This window comes from Procambarus clarkii, chromosome 18 (assembly GCF_040958095.1).
Source record: "Procambarus clarkii isolate CNS0578487 chromosome 18, FALCON_Pclarkii_2.0, whole genome shotgun sequence".
Lineage (NCBI taxonomy): Eukaryota > Metazoa > Arthropoda > Malacostraca > Decapoda > Cambaridae > Procambarus > Procambarus clarkii.
This window is the reverse complement of record NC_091167.1, coordinates 43,651,220-43,661,019: the sequence shown is the minus strand read 5'-3', so window position 1 is coordinate 43,661,019 and position 9,800 is coordinate 43,651,220. Positions and strand designations below refer to the sequence as shown.

The window sequence follows — 9,800 nt, the reverse complement described above, 5'->3', positions numbered from 1 at the left end:
GTGGTTATATGAAGTGGAACACTGGTCGTGCTGAACGTCATCTTACCTGGCTTGCAGCTTCACTTTATGACCTTCGTTTTATGACTTGAGTTGTGTTTACCACCAGATTTAATAAAGTAAATGTAAAAAAAATTATATTATGAACAAAATATAAGCTGTACGAATTTGGGATTATATAAACACAGAGTATTGAATAATTAATTATGGTCATGGTTCAAATATATCCTGTTGTTGTATATTTGGCTTTGTTTAAACTGTTAATAATTTGAATTCTTTAATTTTTATATTCTTGAGATATTGATAGCATATTTATTAATGAAAATATATTCCTGTCTGATCAGAAGCCTACCACCACTGTTGCTGACACTGGTGTTGTCAGTTTAAATTATTATGTTAATTTTCATTACTAAATTTTTATGTAGTGGAAAAAAATTTGAAAATTATATTTTACTAGTTATTTACAAAATAAGTATTTTAATGAAATTGAAAGAAGTGTTAGTATAAACTTTGGGTTTGCTAGTGATTATTCCAGCAAGTTTTGTGCTTATCAATGTATAAGATGCAAAATGTATAATCATGTTGGGAGATGGAACACTGGTTACTTTAACCAGTTTGAGTCCACAGACAATAATTAATGCATGCTCAGTGCTTTTCTCTACCAGGAAAGTAAATAAATGTTAACAACTTTATATTTAATTTAATTATTCCCTTGTATGTTAAATATTGCCTTTTTATGTGAGAAAATGTCACACAAATTACAATGTGTTCTTGCTTGAACGAACTATATGGGGCGAGACTGATTCATTCCTTAAGGATTTCATTTGATCTGTTGGCCTGTAAGCCGACTCTTCCCAGGAAAAAACAGAAGGCCTACGTCCACTATAATGCATATAAAGCTCTGCGACTTACTGTACCAGGAGAGTTGTGTAATGAAATACTCTACCCTCATAAATAACATAGAAGTACATTTAGGCAAGTCCAAGGAAATTCTTGTGTGCTGTCTGCGTGATTGGCAAGTGGAATGCAATGAAAAAAGTTGTTAAAGCACTTCCATTCACAACTTTAAAAAAAAAATTGGTAGAAATTTGAATGTCAAGAGCTGTAATTTATACACTTGATATGAATGGCAGGAGCCAGATCTCACTTCCCTGTAATCAGTGATAGGTAAGCAAATGTTCTATAAGTAGAGTAATGGCAGAAAATTAAAACAAGAGGGGAAAAAGACTGAAATGTTTAATGACTACAGTATTTTAAGTCTTCAATGTTGAACAGTAGAATAGTTTATAAATATAAATATCTGTGAACAGTAGAGGATCTTAAATTAGTTGATCATACAACTTGCAAAATTCTTCCCTTTGTACAGTTTGTGGTTTGACACTACTGAAAGGAATGCGAACTTTTATGTTAGTAGCAGTTGCTGAGGTCACATATTCCTCTGGGTCAAAGATATCGGATAGTTGTGGTTGAGGATCTCGAGGTCGTGATGCTGGTCGCACTACTGCGGCTCTGCACAACATACAATGGAGACGTAATATAACTTTTGCAGAATCTTTTAAGGAAACTAAAGTGTTCAACAGTTTTCATGATTAATTCCCAGACAGTAATTATATAAACTTGAATCTTGGTAAGCAATTAAATTGTGTGTTTAAATCAAGCACTAATACATACAGATTAATAAGATACAAAATGCAGGACCAATCTCTTAGCCTTCCTTAAAATAATGTCAGGAGTTTAAATGGTTTATATACAAACGCCAGAAGACTATTAATAAATATAACATTGTATACATATTCTGAGGATGAGAATCCAGACATCACTGGGATCAGAGAAACATGGGGACAAGAAGATGTAAGTGAAGGAGAATACCAGCCACCTTTCACAAAGGATAGGACAACAAGAGCAGGTGGTGTGACACTATGTACACAACTAGCATTGAATGTAATGAAACACCCCTTCTCTGATGGCTTCTTGGTGCTTGCTGCCTGGCAACCTACGTAGAATTCAATCCATGCCAAAGTCAAAAACTATTAAGAGCCAAAAGCCAAATCCTGGCCCTCTCAATGGAGGCACAAGGAGGAAGGGATTGTAAATGACCCTAACCAGAAAAAAAGACCAGCAATTGGGGGGGGGGGAAAGAGTCGAAACGTTTGTTTCATTTCGAAAAAAATAAAAAACAAAAAATGTTAGTTCTAACTGCACACCACCAGGGAAATGAATACCTTCATCCTTTGATCACCAAACATACCCCCACAGTTATATAGGCAAGCATATAAACCTCAAAACAAAAGGATACCTGATCAACCAGGCTGTGACTCATACATCAGGCTGCGAGCAGCCGCGTCCAACAGCCTGGTTGACCAGTCCAGCAACGAGGAGGCCTGGCCAACGACTTAAGAACTGTATAATACAGACTTTATAACATGAACAGCATAAGTGTTGACTCAAAATTAGAATTACCAAAACTTGAAATTACCAAAAACTTGAAGTACTGTACAAGGAAACTTGATAATATTCACTTGGGTAGGAAGAAAAACCACAACTCGAAACACACAATGGTGGAAGAACAGCAGAGAATGTTTTATTCAATAGTAGAATGTTACACTCTAATCCTAAAGCAGAAACACAGAGGCAGATAAAAGGCTTCATCAAAAAGTCCTAAATGCTACAAATGGTTTGCACAGGTAAGAAGTAGGTAGACACAATCACACAAAAATAAAAAATATTGCGTAACTGTAGTTGCAAGCATGATCTAAAGTGCTTTAATTATAAAACAAGCAAACATAAAATTACTGTGCGTGAAGATATGGGCATGGATAAAGTTAATGACCTGCACATAGAGACCTACTTTACCTCAAATTGAGCAAATCCTTGAGCTGGGTTGCTAGTTCTTCTTCACTGACATCAACAGACACCAATTCATGAAATACTGCTCTTGATTCTAATACATTGACTTGTCTTGCTGTCTGGAAAAATAATAAGCATTGAATGTAATGAATCACTTTTCTAATGAGAACCTGAGTAGATCCCCCATGCTAAGTAATTACTGTACCTACACTACACTACACAGTACACTACTGTACCTAAGTGTAGTTACAAGATGAGAGCTATGCTCGTGGTGTCCCATCTTCCCAGCACTCTTTGGCATATAACACTTTGGCGTGTGTCTTGCTTCCCAACCGTCCCTTGAGGTCACTTGTCCCTCAATAGAACTCTTGGTGATTCGGATAACTTCGATATAGTTCACCTTATGAGTTTTTGTTCTCGTATTGGCATCCTTAGTGATATTTTCTAGCATCCTATGAATATCCCACACTTCTGAGGGTGCTACAGAGCCTTCCCAGCTTAATGCCTTCTTTTGATACTTACTTATACTGTATAACGCTTTGAAACTGCTGATGGTTTTGGCCTCCACCACCACCACCTCACTTAACTTGTTCCAACAGTCTACCACTCTATTTGCAAAAGTAAATTTTCTTATATTTCATCGGCAGCTTTGTTTAGTTAGTTTAAATGTATGACCTCTTGTTCTTGAAGTTCCAGGTTTCAGGAATTCTTCCCTATCAATTTTATCGATTCCCATTACAATTTTGTATGTAGTGATCATATCACCTCTTTTTGCTAGTCCAGTCATGTTCTGATGAGGACTCTGAGACATCCTTCCTTACCAGAAGTCATCTAGCTCTCTCTCACTTACTAACCACCCAAACAAACCCTTTAATTCCTTGGGAAAAAACCAGCATGGAATGTAATTAAACACCAATTTCTGGGTGAGCCCTGATGGTTTCCTGAAGCAAGTATGTTGATATAGTGCCAGACTAGTAGATATTATCAGCCATGGAGTTCTTTTAGGCATACCGGGGACCACAAGCCAGAACCTGTCCCCCTTCCCCTCTAGAGAGGTGCAGGGAGCAGTAGCATGTATGACAAAATTACTATGAATTTATTCATGTCTGCCACCACCAAGGGATTTTCTGACCACCCTGAAAGTCAGTGAGACAAATCAGACCACTGCTTGTGATGAGTGACACTACAGCCTCAGAACCACCACAAGAACTCCCCCAAGAATGCAAACAAGCAATCAAAAATTTATGAAACTAGTGCTAGCTCATTTGCCCCACCTTCTAACCACCTCGTTTTTGGGGGAGGAGGGAGGGAGGCAGTCAGGGGTCAGCCAGCTGCTCCACCCTCGGTTCTATGATGATGGAAACACCCCAGAAGCTTTGGATGGAAGGGAAGGCATTTCATTACATTCAATATTGATTTTCTGGAGAAGGGGGAGCTCCTTGTGGCTCCCTGAAGCACTAGGGAGCTAGCACTAGCTTCATAAATTTTTGATGGTTTGTTTGCATTCTTGGGGGAGTTCTTTTGGTGGTTCTGAGGCTGTAGTGTCACTTATCACAAGCAGTGGTCTGTTTTGTCTCACTGACCTTCTGGGTAGTCAGAAAATCCCTTGGTGGTGGAAGACATGAATAAATTCATAGTAATTTTGTCATACATGCCACTGCTCCCTGCACCTCTAGGCATATAAGAGGGGAAGGGATCACACTGCTAACCCTCCCCAGGATACACACAACCCCACAACAGTTGCCTAACTCTCGGATAACTATTTACTTCTAAATTAACAGAGGAATTAGGTGAAAGGATATGTACCCAACTATTTCTGTCCCACCTAGGTACTGAACCCGGGATCCCCAATTGTGAGCCAACTGTACTACGAGACCCAACTACGAATCCCGATGTAAGAAATACCCTTTTTTGAACCAGTCTTGTTCGCTAGTAGGGGATTCCCTATATTTAGAAAATTGCAGTATAATTTGATCATACCTGTTTTTTTAACTTTGCTGAAGTATTGGGTGACTCTAACTTGTTTTTCACTAGAGTTGATAAATTTGGCTTCTGATCCCTGGCATCCAGTAAAGCCTCACCAACACGCAGGGTTGAAAGAATTTCTGGAGCTCCGTAAAGTTCAACAGCACTCTCTGGTAATGTTGGTATTTGAATGCAACCTGGCTTTCTCTTGTCTTTCCTATTACAACAGACAATATTTTTATCTTGAGCTGCAAGAGCTTTTAATTCTTGATTAATTTTGGGAGCCCCTGGAATGTTTTTCATTTGAGTATTTGTCAATATAATAGGTTGATCATTTGCTCTCTTCTGTGTTGCTTCCAGTTTGTGAAAGGCTTCACCTTGGTGCTTCATACTATTGACATCCACATCAGCATAAATGTGTCTCTCCCCTCCTTTTACAACCTTCACAGTAATTTTGGGCTTTGTATCCATTTATAACTGAAACCATTCAAGCTCCTCTTCAACAAAATAATTCGCAATGCAGTATCAACTGGAAGTAAATAGAATAATTGATTACCTAACACATAATAACTACAAAATTCTGCTTCTCTGCTGAAGACTGAAAATTCAATGTTAACTTAAATTGAAAAGCCATACTGAGCTGACAATTACCGTACAATTACTGAAAAGCCATACTCTGCTGACAATATGATGAAGATCAAAACAGATGTGACAATATGAAGCAATTTTAATACAGGAATTTGAGTTTTTCATACAGGATCTGACTAAATATGCATAAGAGGATGTGCATTGTGAAAGCAATACGATCATGTACTAGAACAGCTGTCACTTTTGCAAAGGTGCAACCTTCGACATGTAATAATCAAAATAATTCATTGTGTCGGAGGACACAAAGTCAGGGTGTATTCATACACGTTAGGCTTATATCGAGATCCCCCCCCCCCCTCCCAAGTCAAATTACTGACTCCGCCCAGGATGTAGCCCCGACAACAAGCTGACTAACTCCTGAGTACCTACTTACTGCTAGGTGAACAGGGAAGCAAAACTGCAAAACAAAAATATAAAAATGGAGAGAAAATGTGAGTAAAGTACTTGTTTAGGGCGCGTGAAGTGTGGGTGAAGACGTACTGCTGCAGGCAGCTCCCAGAGTTATGGGGACGAGTGGTGTGTTTAGTGTGTGTGTTGTGGGCGCTTGTGGTCCTCTCCCCCGCCTCCGTTCTCTCTCGTCGCTCCCACACACTCCTATAGTTAATTGATTTATTGATTTATGTTAGTTAAAACGACACTGCACTAAAGAAGGGCAGAGGAACTTCTGGAGACGATGGCATACTGTACAGTAATTATCACCATATCAGAAATAAATATCTCTTTAATATCCTCAGAGTCAAACTTAATCTGTGTAAACACTCTATGCAAATATTGGGAACCCAGTCTATAGAACTCACTCCCTAATGAATTGAAAAGCTGTCCAACTTTTGCGTCATTCAAAAACAAAACTAAAAAGTACCTAATTTCATCTTCATAGTTTTTTACCTTTTTTGTTGCTTTAAAATTGCACTGTATCTATTGCTACCCAATCTCCCAATCTTTATGTACCCAATGGATATAAATTCACTTGAACGTGTCCAGGGTAGGATGACAAAGTTAATTCCCCAAATTAGAAATCTTTCATATGAAGAAAGATTACCAAAGCTTAAATTGCATTCACTAGAAAGGCGAAGAGTTAGGGGTAACATGTGATGGAGTGCGAAAAGATACGTGAATTTAGAGAATTCTATAACCAATGTTCCAGCGATGTGTAAATATTTCATTCAAAATGATCTGCTACCAGAAATTTTAGCCAAATATCCCCAGTTTGCTAACTGTAGGTAGTAACTAAGTGATTGTAACCTATCCACCGCTGCCCACTGGATGGGGGGCGGTGTGCAGGACAAACATATCAATTGTGACACTAGCTCTCCACATATGTCAGTTGCTTAATTTAGAACCTGTACTTGAGGTCGATCTCGAACCCATTGTTGATGTGACGACTTATATTGAATTTTGTAACTAGCTCATCAAGATTGTAACTTGCTTAGCTAAATGAATTGTGGGGTTCAGTCCCTGAGCCCATTATGTGCCTCTGGAACCCTGTCCACTACCACCCACAAGATGGGTATGGGGTGCATAATAAATGAACTAAACTAAAAAACATGATAGAGGTTTACAAGTGGATAAATGGACATAACAAAGGGGATATTAATGGAGTATTAAAAGTATCAACACAAGATAGAACGCGAAACAATGGGTATAAATTGGATAAGTTTCGATTTAGGACAGACTTGGGTAAATACTAGTTCAGTAACAGGGTTGTTGATTTGTGGAACCAATTGCCGCGTAACGTGGTGGATGTGGGGTCCCTCGATTGTTTCAAACACGGGTTGGACAAGTATATGAGTGGGATTGGGTGGTTATAGATAGAAGCTGCTTCGTATGGGCCAATAGGCCTTCTGCAGTTACCTTTGTTGTTATGTTCTTATGTTCTTAAATCAGATTTAGCATAGAATGGAATAGATCTGTAAAAGAAAATTCTGTTAAAGTGCCAGATTTTCGAAAAGCTGATTTTAATAGCCTAAGAATTTTTGGGGGTCAAATACATTGGAAAGTCTTGGGCATGGAGGGTGGGCCGGTCTTGGAGCAAGACGTGAACCCAGCGATAGGTGACAACACATACAGTGTACTCACCTAGTTGTGCTTGCGGGGGTTGAGCTCTGGCTCTTTGGTCCCGCCTCACCCTACAATGCGATTGGCGAGTATATCTTTGCCCTTTTGAGTGTCAAGGGTTTACGGGCTATTCATGCCCGTGCCACCTCTTGGGTGGCTTAATCTTTATCAATCAATCAAGGCTGACCTGACTGTTGGCGCAGTCTACAGAATTCCTAATACTGATGTGTCTGAATTCCACTCTAACCTTAGAAAAAAAGTCTGTACTAGCAAACAGACTTAACAAAAACCAACTAATAATTTCGGGAGATTTTAATATCGACTTCTGTGAGCCTGATAACCCTCTTGCTGCTAGTTTCCTCAACTGTATGAATTCCTGCTTCCTCATACCCTTAACCACTAGACCTAATAGAATCACTGATACGACTGCCTCTGCTCTTGACCACATCTGGACTAACATAGCCTCTCCACTTCAGGGATAATCATTGACAGCACCACAGAATGGACCACAGACCACATAATTACCCCACATTTCTCCTAACCAACATTAATATAACCACTTCTAGATACAATGAAGATAAACTTTAGGCTGCACAGTAAAACCTCTATAAGCAACTTTATTGATGCTGCTGCCATTATCAACAGAAAGACTGACTTACGCGACAGTGAACATCAACCCAACAGTGTAAACATTTCTTCAGGAAACTCTGAGCCTCTATAACACCCATTGTCCAATGCTAACGAAACAAGTCACAACTAAAAGGTTAAACAATCCATGGCTTACAAAGAATATACTTAAGTATATTAATAAAAAAACATGACCATGAGAAGAAGTATAGGTTAGGGGTCATCTCCAAAGAAGTTTCAAGGGTATATTCTTCAATGATGTCTAAAATAATTAGGAGAGCCAAAATAAAATACTATGAAAATAAATTTGACCAAAATTTAGCAACATTAAGAAAACGTGGAACACTATTTCCCAAATATTAGGATAAAAATAAGTTTTGAATAAAAAACCAATACTCCTGTCCAATGCCGATGGTGGGCTTTCAGCCTCTGACACTGATATTCAATTCAATAGGTTCTTCTCATCAATTGAGTCATTCCTTGCTAATGATATTCCATCCTCCCGTATTAATGATAAGGACTATGCAGGCGATGAGTCAAAATAACGTGGCTGAAGTATGTTGATCAGACCACACACTAGAAAGTGATGGGACGATGACGTTTTGGTTCGTCCTGGACCATTCTCAATCGACTTGAGAATCGTCCAGGACGGACCGAAACGTCGTCGTCCCTTCACTTTCTAGTGTGTGGTCTGGTCAACATACGTCAAGGACTACCTTACAGGTAACTATCCAGAGTCTCTGTACCTAACTCCCACTAATTCCACTGATGTTAATGAGATAATCCTCTCTCTTAGAACAAAGTGAAGTGCCATTGCTGAGATACCAGCCCTATTTTACAAAAAAGCCTCCAGATTTCTAGCTGCAGCCATTGCATTGCTCTACAGCAAATCACTTGAACTCCAAACCTTTCAGGATATTCTATAAAAAAAAATGCGAGAGTAACCCCAGTCCATAAATGTGGAGATCCCAATGATGTCAACTTCAGACCTATATCAATTCTGCCAAACTTGTCAAAAATATTAGAAATGCTAATCTACAAGCAGCTTTACTCTTATCTAGCCAAACTCCATATACTTAGCTCTTGCCAATATGGCTTCAGACCCCAAGAAAGCACTAACGATGCACTGATTAGTATGATTAACTTGATACATACAGCTCTTGATCAAAATGAGATCCCTGTTGGATTATTTGTTGACTTACGTAAGGCTTTTGACACTCAACCAGCAAAACCTCCTTCTTAAATTACATAATTACGGAGTCAGAGGTCACTCCCTGCAATATCTTCAGTCTTACCTTACTGACAGGTTCCAGTATGTTTCTGTGAATAATTCCATTTCTCCCACCCTACCCATCATCATTGGTGTTCCTCAGGGCAGCATACTTGGCCCTCTCCTCTTTCTCATCTACATTAATGACCTTCCAAATGCTTCTCAACACTTCAACCCAATTTTATTTGCTGATGACACAACCTTCATTTTCTCCAGTCCTGACCCTCTTGCTCTGAATGAGGCAGTGAATAACTAACAAACTCACCCTTAACATTGGTAAAACCTTCTATATTTTGCTTGGTAATAACTCCTCAGATCAAATTACTCTAAGAACAATATCCAAATTAGTAACAAAGAAGATAGTAAATGCCTTGGTGTCCTCATCGACAAC

At 38.9% G+C, this 9,800-nt stretch overlaps 1 protein-coding gene across 3 annotated transcripts; it reads right to left on the bottom strand.

Moving 5' to 3' along the window:
• Window positions 1-1,216: 1,216 nt before the first annotated feature.
• LOC123754454 (uncharacterized) lies at window positions 1,217-6,085 on the bottom strand. 3 transcript variants are annotated; one of them, XM_045736887.2, is made up of 4 exons: window positions 5,831-6,085; window positions 4,825-5,338; window positions 2,851-2,963; window positions 1,217-1,506 (listed from the first exon to the last, which is right to left on the bottom strand). In XM_045736887.2, the coding sequence occupies exons 2-4, from the start codon at window positions 5,278-5,280 to the stop codon at window positions 1,317-1,319; spliced, it is 759 nt and encodes a 252-aa protein (XP_045592843.2). In that variant the 5' UTR covers window positions 5,281-5,338; window positions 5,831-6,085; the 3' UTR covers window positions 1,217-1,316. The 3 variants fall into 3 exon arrangements, with proteins under 3 accessions (XP_045592843.2, XP_045592842.2, XP_069182653.1); XM_045736886.2 differs by having other exon boundaries at window positions 5,902-6,084; XM_069326552.1 differs by having other exon boundaries at window positions 5,827-5,849.
• Between the last annotated feature and the right edge of the window lie 3,715 nt (window positions 6,086-9,800).

Excerpts from the sequence above, each read along its gene's own strand:
- LOC123754454 (XM_045736887.2), bottom strand. The coding sequence starts at position 5,280 with ATGGATACAAAGCCCAAAATTACTGTGAAGGTTGTAAAAGGAGGGGAG. Across the intron at positions 2,964-4,824 it reads CAGCAAAGTTAAAAAAACAG|ACAGCAAGACAAGTCAATGT; the intron begins GTATGATCAAAT and ends TTATTTTTCCAG. Across the intron at positions 1,507-2,850 it reads AAGGATTTGCTCAATTTGAG|AGCCGCAGTAGTGCGACCAG; the intron begins GTAAAGTAGGTC and ends TATGTTGTGCAG.